At 40.3% G+C, this 17,694-nt stretch overlaps 1 protein-coding gene across 4 annotated transcripts in view; it reads left to right on the top strand.

The window, feature by feature from the left end:
• opa1 (OPA1 mitochondrial dynamin like GTPase) overlaps positions 1 to 17,694 on the top strand; it is a 39,309-nt gene that overhangs the window by 9,343 nt on the left and 12,272 nt on the right. For all 4 annotated transcript variants that reach the window (XM_044201096.1, XM_044201095.1, XM_044201099.1 and 1 more), the window contains 22 exons: positions 949 to 1,002; positions 1,375 to 1,479; positions 1,718 to 1,804; positions 2,213 to 2,326; positions 2,583 to 2,663; positions 2,769 to 2,843; positions 2,939 to 3,010; positions 3,372 to 3,471; positions 3,693 to 3,823; positions 4,359 to 4,431; positions 4,696 to 4,768; positions 4,854 to 4,969; positions 6,071 to 6,135; positions 6,377 to 6,453; positions 7,619 to 7,784; positions 8,121 to 8,273; positions 8,558 to 8,666; positions 9,345 to 9,424; positions 9,690 to 9,830; positions 10,124 to 10,240; positions 10,354 to 10,447; positions 11,068 to 11,178. In XM_044201096.1, the coding sequence (XP_044057031.1) occupies positions 949 to 1,002; positions 1,375 to 1,479; positions 1,718 to 1,804; positions 2,213 to 2,326; positions 2,583 to 2,663; positions 2,769 to 2,843; positions 2,939 to 3,010; positions 3,372 to 3,471; positions 3,693 to 3,823; positions 4,359 to 4,431; positions 4,696 to 4,768; positions 4,854 to 4,969; positions 6,071 to 6,135; positions 6,377 to 6,453; positions 7,619 to 7,784; positions 8,121 to 8,273; positions 8,558 to 8,666; positions 9,345 to 9,424; positions 9,690 to 9,830; positions 10,124 to 10,240; positions 10,354 to 10,447; positions 11,068 to 11,178 (2,194 nt within the window). The remainder of the gene's footprint in view (positions 1 to 948; positions 1,003 to 1,374; positions 1,480 to 1,717; positions 1,805 to 2,212; positions 2,327 to 2,582; positions 2,664 to 2,768; positions 2,844 to 2,938; positions 3,011 to 3,371; positions 3,472 to 3,692; positions 3,824 to 4,358; positions 4,432 to 4,695; positions 4,769 to 4,853; positions 4,970 to 6,070; positions 6,136 to 6,376; positions 6,454 to 7,618; positions 7,785 to 8,120; positions 8,274 to 8,557; positions 8,667 to 9,344; positions 9,425 to 9,689; positions 9,831 to 10,123; positions 10,241 to 10,353; positions 10,448 to 11,067; positions 11,179 to 17,694) is intronic.

The raw sequence follows: 17,694 nt of genomic DNA, 5'->3' as shown, positions 1-17,694 counted from the left end.
GTCTGTCAGGCTGTGCCAAGATTTGCTTTGCCAGCTGTGGAGAAGGCATGCATGGACCTTCATAGACGGGTTCCAGAAGAACAGTGACGTAGCTCAGTCTCACTCTCTCATGCAAATGGATGGATAATCATCAGCAGCACTCCATTCATGTACGGAAACACTGCATGGAGTGGAGTGGCAACCTGTTGCATGGTGTGAGCTGCACTTTTTGAAACTACCATGAATGGACCCAGTTATGTAAGATTTTGAGAGTTGACTATGTTATCAACAGCAAGGTAGAAGCCTTAAGCTTATGAGCAGATTTGTTATGCTTAAATAAGTATCATAATTAAGGGAATTTAAAACATTTTAATACACTGTTGGCGCTAGAAGGTAATTTACAGCACACTCCTTGTCCCTGTTGTGTAGTGTAGAAATAGTATTTGATAAAGTAGTTTGGTGTGTCTGTCTGTCTGTTAAATTCCCTTTCTTCTGCTGCCAATCCCATTCGTTCATGTTTGCTGTGTCTCCTACTTTCTGTCCTGTCTCTCATCCTGACAAACATGTAAGTGTATAATGAATGTAATCAAATGAGTTTTGCCCAATCATGAAAAATCAAGCTATAATGACTAAATGATTTTGTGATTATATTCAGCTGTATTTTTCAGGGCTCACTCTGTGATTTGTGCCTGTTTGTGAAACAAGAGCTTGCTGATCGAAGCTGAGTAATACCAGAATGAGTAGTGTCAGCCTGAAATCTGACTTTTGTTCCTCTCTTTATGCATTAACTTGACTCTCAGCACTGGTTCTCTCTGTATTACAGTGTGCACGTAATCAACCTCCGTGGTGCTGGTGGGATTTCATGCTTGTGAAGTTGCACATGGAGAGTAATGGGAAGCCCTTATTTTCAAAACAGAAAGGAGGCATTAACTCAATTTGTTGCTGTTCTTTTTCTACTTCATCCTCTAGTCATCAGACAAAGAAAAGTTAGACCAGCTTCAAGAAGAACTGCTCCGTACGCAGGTATAGTAGATTGTGTGTTACTTTTCATAAAGTATAGACTGAATTTCTTTGAACAAAGGAATGTTAGTTTCATGCAAGTTATCCAAATCTTTGAGTTTGTATTTTCCAGTATTTTTAAATACTCACAGTATTCACAATTAAACATCCTTAAAAGTGATAAAAAAATAGCCTAAAAGTCAAATAGGTTAAGATCTTTGTTAGACCTACATAGGATAGTTGTACTATACTGTTCATACAGCTCAAACAGGTGGTAAATCCTGCAATTGCACCATTAGATCAAATATCACCACCAGGTGTAGGCAAAAACGTTCTTTCATATGTGAAGTGTTGCTGATGCTGTTTGTTGATCTGGTTCTACTGTTTATCCCATAGCTAAAATATCAGCGCATGCTGGAGAGACTGGAGAAGGAGAATAAAGAGCTACGGAAAGTGGTGCTGCAAAAAGATGATAAGGGGATTCACCAAAGGAAAGTGAAGGTGGGTTGCACATATATAATGATATGTTTTATCAAACATTATCATTCTACATTCTACAGAATATTTTCCTAAATTATTTGTGTCCAGTGCCTGTAATGCTACTACAAGTGTTTGTTAGCTGTTAGTTTAGTTATTATTTTATTTATTGCTGTCATTGTCACTCTGGATAAGAGTGTCAACTAATTGCAATTTAAAGATACATATCATTAATATCCATTACTATTGTGTCCTCATGTAGAAATCCCTTATTGACTTGTATTCTGAAGTCCTGGACATCTTGTCGGACTATGATGCCAACTACAACACCCAGGACCACTTACCCAGGGTAAGGAGTGGTCAAATTTAGTTCTACTGTTCATTGGAAATGGATTTCTATCCATTTGTCTATTCTCTTTGTCAGCTCTCCATTCACAATATGTTTGAAGGATTTCTCCAATTTTTTGTTTCTGATACAAATGGGGAAAGAAACATGCTAATATCCAAAATGTTGTTTTGTCATTTGTTTTACTTTTTAGTAGAATTTTAGTCTTAGTTTAAATAAATCCTCTCAACACCAAAATCTATAAACTTGTATCTTATATTTCTTGGATCCTGATAACTTAATACCTCCTGTTTCCTTTTTCACTTTGTTCTTACGCCATTGGGTTTAGCTGTCCTTCCTTTTCTCCTCTTCTGTCCTCTGTCCATTTATCTGTATTTTGTGCCTCACCCATTTCCTCTTCTTCTGTTTCAGGTGGTTGTGGTTGGCGATCAGAGTGCTGGGAAGACAAGTGTGCTGGAGATGATAGCCCAGGCCAGGATCTTCCCCAGGGGCTCAGGAGAGATGATGACCCGCTCTCCTGTCAAGGTATGTGGGACCAGGCTGGCTGATGTTTGTGTAATCTTCCCTTTTTAAAGGACAGAAAAAAAAGATTTACACATTTATTCGCACTAAACATATTGTCCAATTGTTTTTTGTCATGAAATGGCCATGAAATGACATTTCCGGCCATTGCCGGCCAGAATCGACAATTAAGGAGATTAGAAAATGGGTAGGAACCCAGTTTGGATGGATTTATGTAATTTAATCTGTGTCTTTGACAATACCCATATTCTTTCTGCAGGTAACACTAAGCGAAGGCCCCCACCATGTGGCCATGTTTAAGGACAGTGGCCGTGAGTTTGACCTCACCAAGGAGGAAGATGTAAGTCACAAAGTCATTCACTCAATCTGTCTAATATGAATTTTAGCACTACCATTTTTACCTCTTTATACCATTATATCTGGCATCTCTTCCTCTGTCCTGCAGCTGGCTGCTCTGAGGCATGAGATTGAGCTGAGGATGAGGAAGAGTGTGAAGGAGGGTCAGACAGTCAGCTCTGAGGTTGGCTTCCATTTAGATTGCTAACAAAGCTGCTACATGCTGGATTACTTCTGTAATGTTTCATAGAATAATGATGTTTATTTTTTGCATGTCAGACGATATCCTTGAGCGTCAAAGGCCCCGGCATCCAGAGGATGGTCCTTGTTGACTTACCAGGTGTCATCAGTGTGAGTATACATTCTTCAGTTAATAAGGGTGGGAATGTTTACAAATTTCTTTGAATGTGTACTGGGTACTTTCTGTAATGTATACACATGTTATTTTTTATTTTATTTCACACTTTCATTATTGCTATGAGTTTCCGTATTATTCTTTACAGGATGTCTGTTTCAGATAATATATTTTTCTTGTACTGTTTGAGGTAATGGCTCAGTATGTAGATTTATTAACACGTACATGTTGCATGTTTGTGGAATTAGATTTTTCTGTCATGTAAAATTAAAGCCAATAGACCAAACTTGTCTTCACAAATACAGTAATACAATTTCAGTCTTTTAAAAGGTTTTTTTTAATGTGTGTCTCTCTAAGACGGTGACTGCAGGCATGGCATCAGATACTAAGGAAACCATCTTCAGCATCAGCAAAGCCTACATGCAAAATCCCAATGCAATCATCCTCTGTATTCAGGGTGAGCCATGATATACTATTTGCAGTTGTAACAATCATATATAGAGGCAGCATTTGTCATAGTGAGCAGGGAGATGGTCTGTCAGAGAACTGACTTAAAGACCCTTCCACTTATGTGCCAAAACACCAAATCTAAGTCTTTGATCGTTTTCATACTCTTTACCATCCTCATTGTTGTGATATGTTATCATTATCTCCTATAACCTTCTTGTCTCCCTCCAGATGGCAGTGTGGATGCAGAACGGAGCATTGTAACAGACTTGGTTAGCCAGATGGACCCCCAGGGGAAGAGGACCATCTTTGTCCTGACCAAGGTGGACTTGGCTGAGAAGAACCTGGCCAGCCCGAGCAGAGTAAGACAGCTTAACTGTCCCAAAAATCCAATTATTTTTTATTTTTTAACTTACATATGTAAAGCATTATACTTTTAACGCCTTGGCACTTATCACATATTTCATCACAGTTATTGTCCTGGCAGCATGGATCTCTCTACAGGCTCTTTATTGACGGTCATCAAAAAGGAAATTTGATGCAATTTGCGTTGTTAGTCAGTATGTTCTTGACTCATCAATTCTTGAAAGTGATAGAAAATCAATCATAATCATTATCATCCCTACTTGAATGACATCAAGATTGCAGAAATAGTGAGCAATGCCAGCCTAAAGATGAATTTAATTAACAAAAAGCTGCATTTACTGATTTTTTTCAAACCAGTGGACAACGTGTCAGCCCCTGTGAAGCTATATGCAGCTCCTCCACAAGAGGGAGCTCAGCACTTTTATTTTAACTTGATGGTCCCTTAATGAGCCAGTGTTGAGGAAGTTTGTACTAGTACTATGTGGACTAGCGTGTGAATCTAAGTCCTTTGTTTTACGTTTTCTCTTTCAGATCCAGCAAATAGTGGAAGGCAAGCTGTTTCCCATGAAGGCCCTGGGTTACTTTGCTGTGGTGACAGGAAAAGGTAACATCCATCATGCTGCTTAAAATTTCACATTACTTAATGAGGACTCTCAGGTCTTGATCATGTCCTAATTCATTAACTTGGTTTCATGACATATCTGGTGGTAACCAGGGAGACTCCTAAGTAGGAAAGCTTTTGTCTGGTATTTTATTCTGAAATGTATTATTATTATTATTATTATTATTATTATTATTATTGATGAAATCCAGCATTAACTGAATTGTCATATACTCACACCTTGTTCTACTGTCGACTTATGTGTAGGAAGCACTGGTGAAAGCATAGACTCCATTAAAGACTATGAGGAAGACTTCTTCCAGAACTCCAGATTACTGAGGCAAGTTACACCTGATTCACCAAACTTTAATGCTTCATCAAATGAATGATTTTAAAGTTGACAATGAATGTTTGTATGCAACAAGGGACGGCATGCTGAAGGCCCACCAGGTGACCACAAAAAACTTGAGTCTGGCCGTCTCCGACTGCTTCTGGAAGATGGTTAGGGAGTCGGTTGAGCAGCAGGCTGATGTCTTCAAAGGTATGACTGCACTTGCAGGACTAACCTTTATCCCAGGGAGGGTTGACTGATTCATATGCCTCGTTATTTGTACCATTTAGTGAATGTTTATATCCAACGCCTTTTACAGTCCCAGGCATGTTTTAATAGTGTTTATGGACATGGTACGATTTTTTCCATTAACTGTACAGGGAACAGGTGCTACTACTCCTCTTCTGACTCTCGCATCTCCCTGTATTGGCCTTACTCAGCCCATCCTGCCACACCTTTCCACAGTCCTGCCTTTCCACTGCAATTAGTCTAGACAATCACAAGCCCATTCCTAACAGCACATGAGATTTATGGCCTTGAAACTGCAGTTCCCATAGGCCTATTGTGTGGTGTATTGATCCATATCCCATCAAATCACAAACAGCCGGCCTCGATTCTCCATGCCTGGCGCCACCGTGGCCCCACAATCCAGCAATTAGCCTAATCGCCACTGTGAATAGGGAGCTGTGGAAAGGGACAGCAGGCTTGGTGTGTGTGTGTGTGTGTGTGTGTGTGTGTGTGTGTGTGTGTGTGTGTGTGTGTGTGTGTGTGTGTGTGTGTGTGTGTGTGTGTGTGTGTGTGTGTGTGTGTGTCACTGTGTCTGTGTGCATAAAACTCTGACTTTTGATAAAAAGTGTGTGATTGGCCCCATCCCCTCTCCTCCTAAGGGACCAGTTAAGAGAGTGAGTGTGTCCTCACCCACTTCTTTTAAATGATAGGCACCATTAGCAGTCTGAAAGCTGCCTTTATATCATACCCAGTTAAAACAAAGCGGGCCCTGTCCCTTTATGGTCATTGCCTGTTCATTATAGAGAATTACTGTTTGATGGAGCGTAACATCAAAGGTGTAAAAGCAATAGAAACATGGAGGAGATGAGTTTCGTCTAGGCATTTGCCAAATGATACATATTAAGGTACATTTATTTATTTTTAAGGAGCCAGGTTAAGTTTCTAACAAGGCTTTATGGTGTTACCATTGATATTCAATTATAATGTCACTGTGTAAAAATGTTAGAGATCATTCATATTGATGTAGTGATGTAAGGTTTGTTTAGATCAAATATTCCTTTTCACTGTCTCTCCTCAACCCAGCATCTCGCTTCAACCTGGAGACAGAATGGAAGAACAACTACCCTCGTCTGAGAGAGCTGGACAGGGTGAGAAATTAAATGACACTTTTACTTTGCTCTATAATAGAGGCTCGACAAAAACCAAAATATGAAATATAAAAGTAGTAGCTCATTGGTGGCACTGTTTTCACAGAAGTCGTTTATGGAAAAACAAAGAATTTGTGTCAAGATAAAACCAAGAGTTAATAAAACAACAAATAGAACAGTTGCACACAATGAAAGTTTTTAATGATACAGAAGTTACAGATGTTATCTTGTCTTTTTGCAGAATGAACTCTTTGAAAAGGCCAAAAATGAAATCTTGGATGAAGTCATTAGTTTGAGTCAAGTGACCCCACAACACTGGTAAGTTAATGATGAGCTAATATCTAGGGCTCATTATTTTGGTTACTATCTTAAAAAATCAAAGCTGTTATCAATGTTTAGTTTGAACATACAAAATACTAGGAAGAGTCTAGATTTTTAGATTGGACCTACATTTCTGTCTAGTTGAAGATTTTTCATTTTTATATTCATTTATTTAAACCGTTAGCAGCACTAATATTGTTGATGTACAATTTTCCAAATGCACAGTGCTTCCTCCTGTAGTTGGGTCAGATGTTAGTTCTAGCATTGTAAATATAGATGATAATTTTACTATTGTTAGTATTAATGTTTTATCCACCCTATGGAGAGTATTGGTTTTAATAAGGTGCCACCTTATGATGACTAAACTGATCCAGCACTCAACCAGACATGAGTGGAAAGCTATTTTTATTGCAAACTGCAGGTCTATCTCTGTCTGTGTGTATGTGTGCATGAATGTATAGTTATACCTCCCCCCCAATGAGGGAAAACCTTGCTAAATGAAATGTATGCATGGTGTTGTGGCCGTCTCCAGTGTGCGTGCCATCAGTTCTTCCAGATCAATACTCTGATGAATGGCCTATGGACGGGAACAGGGGTGGCCCTGTTAGCCAGCCAGCAGCCAGCCAGCACTATTGGAGATAGTGCTTATTGACAGTGAGGAGTGCTAGCCTGAACAAAAGGGGAGCCTAATGAAATATGAGAGTGCATTTATGATAAATGAGAGAGGCACAACACTGGTCTGGTCTAACGGGAACTTGGGGAGGGTTTTGTTCCATTGCCACACTCCTGTGGAGAGAGTGAGAGTGTGGAAGCTGTTAGCTGCTAACAGGGTCAGACATGAGCTGTATTGGAATTTACAGTCAAGTGCAATTGCAGCAGCACTGACTCTACACAAGTGAAAGCAGTTCAGCCAAGAATGATCCCTTTTCACTGATTATTTTCTTACCTCACACTCTTGCTTGTTCCATCTTAAATCTAAAAATATATCAGAATCAAAAAAAAAGTAAGTTACATACATCTACAGTATGGTTGAAGCACCTTCAGCATGTAACCAGAAGTCAGAACGCAGAGAACCAAAATCACAACAACTAGAGGTGCCAAACAAAAGATATCTTCTTCCCTCCAGTTACTGAAAGTTGTCATGGCTCTTTTACTTTCCAAGGGAGGCCATCTTGCAGAAGAAGCTGTGGGAACGTGTTTCTACCCATGTGATTGAGAACATCTACCTGCCTGCTGCCCAAACAATGGACTCGGGTACCTTTAACACCACCGTAGACATCAAGCTCAAGCAGTGGACCGACAAGCAGCTTCCACACAAAGCACTGGAGGTAATGCAGACTGTATGACTTTATACAACTAGTCATTATGTATTTCAGATTGTTTAAAGGGAGAGCAATCAAATCAAACTGGTTAAATCAGATATTTTAAGTTGATATGAGGAAATTTCTTAATATAAATCGGGTCATGAGTTTGTTCCTGTTGTAAAATTGACTTATTACTGAATGATTTGGCATTTTACTGACATTCAAATTCTATAATTTAGCATTGTAATGTACTCATTGTTCTTAACTTATATTTGGTTCACATACTGTGCCACAGACTCAGGCAATGGCCTTATGGTAATATGAACCTTCTCTTTCCCCATATACTTTGTCTCCCATTAGGTTGCCTGGGAGACACTGCAGGAAGAGTTTGCCCGCTTCATGGCTGAATACAAAGGCAAAGACCAGGATGACATTTTTGACAAGTTGAAGGAGGCTGTGAAGGATGAGAGCATCAAGAGGCACAAGTGGAATGAGAGGGCCATGGACAGCCTGGTAAACACACAGTAAATCCACTTACCCTGGGTGCAAGGATACAGAGAGCATATGCACTAGTTGATTTAACACTTCCCTAAGCAGACACAATTTCATGAAAATGTATGATGAATGTGAAGAAACTGGTCTTGCTAACACTGATGCAAATACCAATTGATGCTAACAAAAGGCACATCTGGTACAGGACTTAATATGCATTGTGATTACATTGCAACTCAAGCAATTACTGTGATTTTCTTCTTGCCCCCCCGTGTGTGTGTGTGTGTGTGTGTGTGTGTGATCAGAGGGTGATCCAGCACAATGCCTTAGAAGACCGTTCCATCACAGACAAGCCCCAATGGGATGCAGCCATCCAGTTCATGGAGGAAACCCTGCAGTCACGCCTCAAAGACAGTATGTTAGCCATGATGGCCTCATACAGTGTCACTTACCCAGCACTAGACTCCCTTCCCAGTCTTAACCATGTGATAACTTACCTGTCAATATGTTTCAAAGCCCTGTGTAGATATGTTGATCAGATTGCTAATTATGGCACTAACACAGTTCAAGGTAATTTATTGTCATGTTTTTACAAACACAGATGTTAAAAACAAAGATTGCACATCAGTGAGTAAAATGTTTGAAAGCCTTCTCTACCTGCCTAGCTTTTTTTTTTTTTTTTTTTTTTTTTTTTTAAACATTTCCTCCCCATTAAGACAAAAGGTTAGTGTTAACATAGTCAGGTCAGATCCATTTAAATTACAGAACAGATTCTTAAGTTTGCTCTGGCACATATGCCACGTTTTGGGGTACATCGTTTAACAAGTCCTAGATGCACATATTAGGAAGAGGACAGCTTGTGAGAAGTGGTCATGCTTCAGTGCTATCTTGTCTTGTCTGCTATGCTGCCACAGTTGGAGCTCTGTTTCTGTGGCGCCATGAATGCTCATGACATGATTTCATGGTTGTGTGAAATACTGTGGATAGAAATGGCTTCTACTGTAAGTAACATACTCACAACATACATTTCATTTTCAGTCTCTCATGTCTTTTCTCCTTGTCTTTCTCTTTTGCTCTTCTCTCTTCTTGTAGCTGAGTCAGTAATCAGAGATATGGTGGGTCCAGACTGGAAGCAGAGGTGGCTGAACTGGACGAATCGCACACCAGATCAGGTCAGAGTTTGAGGAGTCTCCCCCAATTCCTGGGTATAACTACTGGTTTTTTAGAGGCACCACAAAGATTTTAAAGTGGAAGGATCATAAAGCACTCATTAGGCTTGTATAATACTAGTTGCCACATTAGTGCCAATTCCAATGTACAGTACTTTAAGTCTAAGAGCTTGATGGAAGCACACAATACATTAAATTATCATCTACATCTAAATATCCATTTGCCACTATGAGGACAGTGCTCACTTCATTTTCTTTGACCTTTTAGCACATTCGTAATGAAACAAAAAATGAGCTGGAGCGCTTGCTGAAGCTACACGATGACCACACAGCCTACTTGGCCAATGACGAGGTCACCACAGTCAGGAAGAATCTGGAGGGACGAGGGGTTGAAGTTGACCCTGTGCTGGTGAGATCAAAACACCTGTGTCTCTGAGCTTCTAAACAAGAGATAGGACAAATATGTTAATGTTATAAATACTGACAATAGTGAAAATCATATGCTCTTTATTATTTCTCAATTTATTTATTTATCTTTTTGCCAGTTTGAATCATCTTGGTCTTTGCTAATTTAAAACACAAGCTTGCTATTTTTCAATCAAAATGATAACAGCTGTAGCATGCATACAGTGTATGTGTACCCTCTTTCATTATGCCTACAATCCATTCTCTGCTGAATTACTGACTTCCTTACCTGGTCAGATCAAGGACACGTGGCATCAGCTGTATCGCAGACACTTCTTGCAGAATGCGCTGGGCCACTGTAACCTCTGCAAGAGAGGTTTCTACTACTACCAGAGACACTTTGTTGACTCAGAGGTAAGGATAGAGAATGAGTAATCCTAAGTTGCCTTTCTTTTCCACCTTATCCTCAGCTATGTTTAAGGTCAATGTGTGAAAAGCTAAGCTGTGTGCCTGAATGTTTTTTCCAGTTGGAGTGCAATGATGTGGTACTGTTCTGGAGAATCCAGAGGATGCTGGTCATCACAGCCAACACTCTCCGACAGCAGCTCACCAACACTGAGGGTAAGGACTTAGGAAGACTGAATTCCAAAATGTGGTATCCATCATTTAAAGATAAAAGGGCGAATATAGATGCCTTTGGAAATCTCATTTTGATTATATGTCAAACTCTCTGCCACTGTTTATTTTTTACATACCCAGTCCTATTAGTCAGCCTTGCATTGCCTCTCAAGTTTTGATAAATTGTCAAATTATCATGTAGTTGGGTTTGGCTGTTTTGTACTGGTACTTATCGTGTGAGCTGCTATAACGCTGACGTTATTGCTAGAATTTTACGCCATACTTACGATTTTCCTCTTTCTGAAGGAGTACATTGTTCCAACAGTAGCACTTTTGGGCATTTAGGAGTTCAATGGACACAGAATTTTTTCTTTTTAAAAAGTGGTGATCACCCCGAGCAACCAGATGAAACCATATTGTTCAAAGTGGTCTAAATATGGTTGACTGGGGCAGCTGCCTATTGTGAGAATAGACAATTCCTCTGTCAATCATTTTAATGATGGTAAAATATGTTGATCATATCATTCAACGGGAACATTGAGAGAAGAATCTGATGCATTGTTGATTATTATGCTTTGTGTGTGTGTATGTGTGTGTCTTTATTCCTCCATTTGTCTTCTCAGTGCGTCGGTTGGAGAAAAACGTGAAAGAGGTGCTGGATGACTTCGGGGAAGACATGGAGAGGAAGACTCAGCTCATCACAGGCCGCCGAGTCCAGCTGGCCGAGGATCTCAGTAAGACACACAAAGACTTACTGCAGAATATTTTTTATATATATATAATTAAAAACACACGCGTACACTTGAAGGCCAAAGTGAAAATGAGACTAGACCCCAGTGTGACACATACACTGGCTCCCATACCTCATCTTGTAGTATGTTGTATTTAGTAAATACTTAATTCATAGGAAATCTTTAAGTTGTCAGTAGGTGGCAGTAGTGCTAAAAGAAATGGTATTGACTAGTCTGATATAGCAGTATTCATTCAGTTAAAACATCAAACTGATATAGTGCAGGCAAGTTAATACGTCAACTGGCAATGTCAATTTGCTTTTTGAGCTTCTTTTTTAGGCGGATTCACTGTTGCTGTTCTCTCAGACACTTGGTAGCAATCATATAATAAGCAGCAATGCTGCCACATTGTGAACAGAGTTGTGTGCACTGATATGCACTAGTCTCACTAGGTAAGAGTAATTTAAAACGTAAGTTTATCATTTTAAGGTCCCCACCTGCATTTATGCCTAAACCCATATGTGTATATCGTGCATGTATGGCTGGCTCCACAAGACTAAACGCTACACATATACATGACATACCTGTCCGTGGTGAGATCCCTCATACACGCAAATGCGTTTTTTACTTTATATTTGGAGGCTTTATTGGTGTTTGCAAATTGTGAGTTCAATCAGCAGGGTTGTCACACACACACAAACACACACACACACACACACATAGTGCCCACATGCCTAAAAGACAAGCCCAGACTTGCTCACTCGCTCTCTCTCCATCAAATACACTCTCACATCAGAGCATGGTGACTGTTACTTATTCAGCAACAATGCATACATTATAATGACACCCTCTTTGATTTTACCAAATGGCGTCTCTCAACTTGGTCAAATGTTTTTAGTCACTTCAAATTGGAAAACACTATCTAAAATGTTCTAGACGCCTTAGGTGTTCCTGCATACTTGTGAAAAATCAGATATCTACCACTTAAAATGATTGACACCCACTTTCAAAAAGAGACTGCCTTTATTGGTTGCATTGACAGTTATGTTAAATATATGTCAGTGTGAGTGTAGGCACTCCAGTAGAATAGTGGAATTATTTGTTTGTGTTTTTCAGACTTTTAAGGAAAAAAATGTAGCACAGTTGTTTAAAGTGTGAATGAATCATAATTTGGAAAATCATTGTGTTTTCAAAGGTCATGAACCAGACCCAACCACACAATATCGCAAATGTCTGGTGTGCTCCTTTGTTGAGTGTATGGGTGGGATGAGACTTCTATGAGTCAGACCACCAGTATGCCTCTGGTCTCAGTTTGAGCCTGGCGTTAATAGTAACCAGAGACGGATGGAGAAGATTTTTGTTTTTGGCACAGATGCACCATAAACTACCCCTTTAGTTGTTGACTATTATTTATGTCTTGTGCCACCAGTGACATGACTAGACCTGTACATATTATCTGGTGTTTCCCTGGATATCTAAATCGTGATTTATCTACAGGGAGTTGATTAAGGCACACAGACTGCTGGCTAGCACCCCCTGGCAGCCGTTTTTGGGAGTGTTTTAACATGAGAATTACTTGCCTCATTTTTCTCTGCTGGTATAGGATTCAAGCCAGAAACCCTATATTGGAGCGGCTTGTAAAGCAGGGGACCAATCTCCTCCCCCCTTTTGCCACCCCCAAGACTTTTCTTGGGGGTGGCACTACATATCCACTAATTTCTACCTGTCTGCTTGCTGAAGGCTCCTATTAACAGCTAGTACAATGAGGGTTGAGTCGTCTCCAGCTTTGGTCTTATTCAGCAAAACTCTGCTTGCTCAGCAAGGTCTGTATTCACAAAGCGGCTTGCTGCCATTTCAGAACTCTCTGTATGACACACACATAATCATAGTTCCTGTCGCCACAAAGGCACACACAATGGCAAGCATAATTTACACACACCTACCTCAAAGTATACATTGCATACACACAGCACTATTCTCTCATTTGTACGAAGGAATCCTTAAAACCGCAAGCAATGCCTGCATGATCTAAATTTAGGGATTGAAGAACATTAAAATGCCTTAAATACACTAATTAGAGGTACAATACGTTTCATGAATGTCATTTTCTTAAATATCATTTGGCTACAAAAAACAGCAAACAGCAGTTTTCTTTGTTTTAAAGAATTGTACACGGGTGTGAGTATCTTGAAACAAGACAGAACAATGCAAATCTATGCTGTCATATAAAAATAATTGATTCTAGACAACAACACATACAAGTCTGTCTGTATTGGAATTTGCTACAGTAATCTTGTCTCATTGATTATTATTTTTGTGGTAATACTAGGCTGAATGATTTCAGTCAAGACTTACTGGTTTCTGGCAATGTTGTCTTTAACTTAAAATGTTGTATTTTCAGGGCTTTTTCATTGGCTATTCCCAATCAGTAATAGTCACTTCATTTTTTTTTTTTTTAATTTATCTTAAATCCAGTTCCACATGACATTTAAATAGCTTAAAAAGTGTTTTAAATGAGAGTTTTTACAACTTACAGATACCCTGACCTTATGACGCGTATATTAGACATATTTCTGACTCTGGCTATGTACTGATAGGATTCAGTTGGCAGTGTTTGCCCTCTGGCCCTGCTGTCTACTTCCTGCTGCCAGATATTCTTGGCTTTTATATACAGAATCTAATTAATGGGTGTTGCTGGGGCCTCAAACATTCAAACATTAACCCTGTAAGAGTGTTTTATTATTTATTTAAACTCTTACAAGTGCACACACAATCTCTATTGTTTCCCTTCTTCATATGGTCTTCCTGACTACTGATAGGGGACTCATGTTGTAAAGCCTTACAGATGAATGACGAAAGACTTTGAGTGGTTGGTGTGTGTGTGTGTGTGTGTGTGTGTGTGTGTGTGTGTGTGTTTGGATTGGTTTGGTTGACCAGGACTCAGTTATCGCCCTGAGAAAACACACACATACACACACATACACACCTTCAACAACTTACTACCAGTGTAAACACACACGTACCCAGATCATATACGGACAGGATATGTAACGTACATCCACAGTCACACATGTACACACAAACTGGCAATACTGGCACAGACAAAATATATGGAGAGACACAGAGAAAAGAGCTTCAAGTACATACACTTTTTTTTTTTTTTTTGCAGGGGACTGTTTTCACTTCCTCTGCAGTAGAGTCAGGTTTTCTTTGACACCAGCCTAGGGGAGAGGAGAGAACACACATACTCTCTCACACATACACACACACGCACGCACGCACACCGTCCTTTCTCCATCCCACACACTGTCAGGAATGCCCAGACCTGTCTGGCCTTGCAAATCCTATAAGGCAAGTCGATCCCAAACTTTCCCAAACAGGCATGACATTCCCACTTCCCACCACCAAAGACTCCACTCAGTGATAGATGTGGGAATGTGGTTGGAATCTGTCATGGGATCTATAGGGTAGAAACACACCTGTGCGTGCACACCATACCCTCTCACAGGATCATGGGGTCCAGCATGGGAACAACAAACAGTTTTTATCATTTTCACTTTCACACCTGCCAAGTAGTTTTTAATAGAATGGGAAGCAACGACTGAGATGTAGCTGGTTCAGTGCCAAAGTGGCTTGTGAAGTGGACAAAATTCCTGCTGAAGCTCAGATGTTCCATCTTATGTTTGGTTTTTTTGTCAGTTCCATTATTGGTGCCACAGAGAAGGCTTCATGTTCTGCATCTGCATCAATACCAGCAGCCAAGAGTTAAAGGTTACAAGGGTCAGAGCCACAACGCTCAGGTTTTTAACGTCAAAAAATATTCCTGTGATTGTATAATTGTTGTGTAATGTAAACGTGTTAGGGAATGAAACAAGAGCTAAAGAAAAGATGTAGATAAATCTAGCAATGCTAAACTTAACACCACTCTGGGCGCCCTGGTGCCCTAGGGGTTTAAGGCACTGCCCGTTCCTGAACAATGTTCCTGGTTTGCATCTGACTGGGGACATTTGTTGCATGTTATTCCCTATGTCTCTCTCCCCTCATTTCCTGTCTGTCTCTATTGTCTACTCTCCAGTAGATGCATGAAAATGATCCAAAAAATATTTAAAAAAATCTACCACTACTCATTTTTCGTTTTGCAATATTCTTCAAATATACCTCTCAGCATGCCTGTATCACATAGCCCTAATTTAATGGTGATGTCAGATTTTTCTTTTCCTCCTACCCAGAAAATGTATGTTTCAGAGTTTTAGCTTGTCATGTTAAGTTAGTGGGTGAGTGGAGGATCTGGGTCATTAGCTTTCTGACACTTTGCACAGACACTTTCTGTGTAATGCAGCCTAGACCCGTGTGTGTGGGCGTGGGTATGTAGGTCCATCAGTCTAGACTGAACTGCATGGCTGATGGGCTGACTCTGTGACACGCCTCAAAGCCCAAAAAGAGCGAGCTTCTGAGGGTTCAAAAATCTTTTGAACCTAAAAGTTAATACCAAGAAGTTGTATCTGCAGAAACCTTTTCACTTGTGGTGCACTTTAAAATTCTTTAAAAGTCTTGTTGCAGGTTTAATCCTCAATTAGGTATGCATTGGCATGTCCAGTTACTGCAATATGATGTTGCAATTTCCAGAGGCTAGCTTTAAGGAGTCAGATTAATGGTATCTGGGGGTAAAATATACATAATTTCTGTGTGCATTTCTGGTTATTTGGATATGTCAAAATACACCCAATTTATAGGGCAAATACATCACCATCATGGGGTTTGAAACACATTTCAGCTGTTGGCAGGCATTGAACCTGTGGCTTTTCAGTCAAAAGAGTGTCTTTGCAACTTCAACACCAACCTGTTACCACAGTAATTTTTAGTGTGGTTGGGACTTAGGGCACTTAATAGGAGCTGCACCTCTTTCCAGCCGTGTAATGTTATACAGGAAAAGGCAACCTTACTCGATGCATTATCAAATCATCATTCCTCAAAGCTGTTGTCCAACCCCCCCCCCCAATTCTTCAGCCCTTTAAAAGACAACAGCTCAGATCACCTCAGGCCCAAACTATGGCCTGACCCCACAGGTCAGCCAGCTAATACCACAGGCTACTTGATCCAGCTAGCTTTCTATTCCACCTCTCCATCTCTCTGGATCTCTGTGTCACTGTTTTGCTACTTCTGTCAAAATCTGTCCAACTGACCCTGTTCCTCTCTCACTTTTACTTTCCCTTAACAGAGGGGGAGAGAAAAAAAAGCACCAGAGTGGAGACCCCACCTTCACCTGACAACCTCTATTATAGGAAAAGGAGGGAAGAGAGGAGGGAAAAGAAGGACAGATAGTAGGCGGGAGAAAGGATAAACACACTTAACAAAAGCAGAAATGTGCTCCCAGGGGCAGTTTGTTGTTAAGCTCTATTTGCCCCTACTGGCAGGCAGGCTCAGCATTGCTCAGGTTACAAATACAGATCAGGTGTGTGCGTCAGTGAGTGAGAGAGCGTGAAAAGCAGCATTAATGAGTGGGTACAATGTACATTGCAAAGAGGTGTGTGTGTGTCTGTGTGTGTGTTTGTCAGCGTGTGCCAAACCAGCTGTATGGCACAGTGCCGTCTCTGGAGCAAAGCCCAGGCCTAATGTTCAAGCACAGGCCTCTTAGGAGACCACTGGGATGTCGCTTGGCTGCTTCATTGCCCCTCATAGAAATTGTGTGTGTGTGTGTGTTGTACTGGGTAAAGTACCGTGTTGCCTGATTTGTGAAAGTGCACTAGTGTTTCCAGAATTACTACTCTATTATGAAGTGTTGCATGTCATATTTAATAGTGTGAGCTTCCAGACACTTTACGTTCATGAACATAAATCATTACTGCACCATTTTACTAAAAGGTTTGTGTCAGCAAATTATGTCATATGGAACATTTGTAATTTTTAACATATAGACCCCCTTTTCAAAGGAGCTGGATTTAATAGTTATGTTAACTTCAAGGCTTGTGGTATTTTAACCATTTTTGTATTCCCATAGTATTAGTTTAGAGTTTACCCCTTATTACCTTGACTATTTTTACACACTCCTTATTTCTTATTTCTAGCAGTTACCCACAGCCTTTCAATTTGCTTATAGTGTTGGCAAATTGCTGTGTAAATCGAAGTAATAGTTCTTTTCTGTTCCTCCGCTCCACCTCTTCCTCTGTCACATGAATCGGCCGTCCGTGAAGGGGAAGAAGCGGTTCCCAGCTGTCACTCCCCTCTTTGTGGCATTTTATCCGCCTTGTCAGATTGATGAAGAGCTTGTGTACAGTGCACTGGCACAAGCACCTGCACGCACACACACACACACACGCTCACACACTATGGCTTTTATTGACACATTATTGCATCAGCTCTTTTCTTCAGCGTGAAGTTGAGGTCAGTTGCTGAGTTTAAAACGTTGGTCATGGGAAAGAGGATATGTGAGAGACCATGATGGAGTATATACAGCATATATGGGTGTGTCCACTTATGCTTGTACCTATATGAATGCATGTGTCCTTTTTATAGACCATG

This window comes from Siniperca chuatsi, linkage group LG6 (genome assembly GCF_020085105.1).
Source record: "Siniperca chuatsi isolate FFG_IHB_CAS linkage group LG6, ASM2008510v1, whole genome shotgun sequence".
Classification (NCBI taxonomy): domain Eukaryota; kingdom Metazoa; phylum Chordata; class Actinopteri; order Centrarchiformes; family Sinipercidae; genus Siniperca; species Siniperca chuatsi.
The sequence above is the reverse complement of the archived record's forward strand: the minus strand, read 5'-3'. Positions and strand labels throughout refer to the sequence as shown.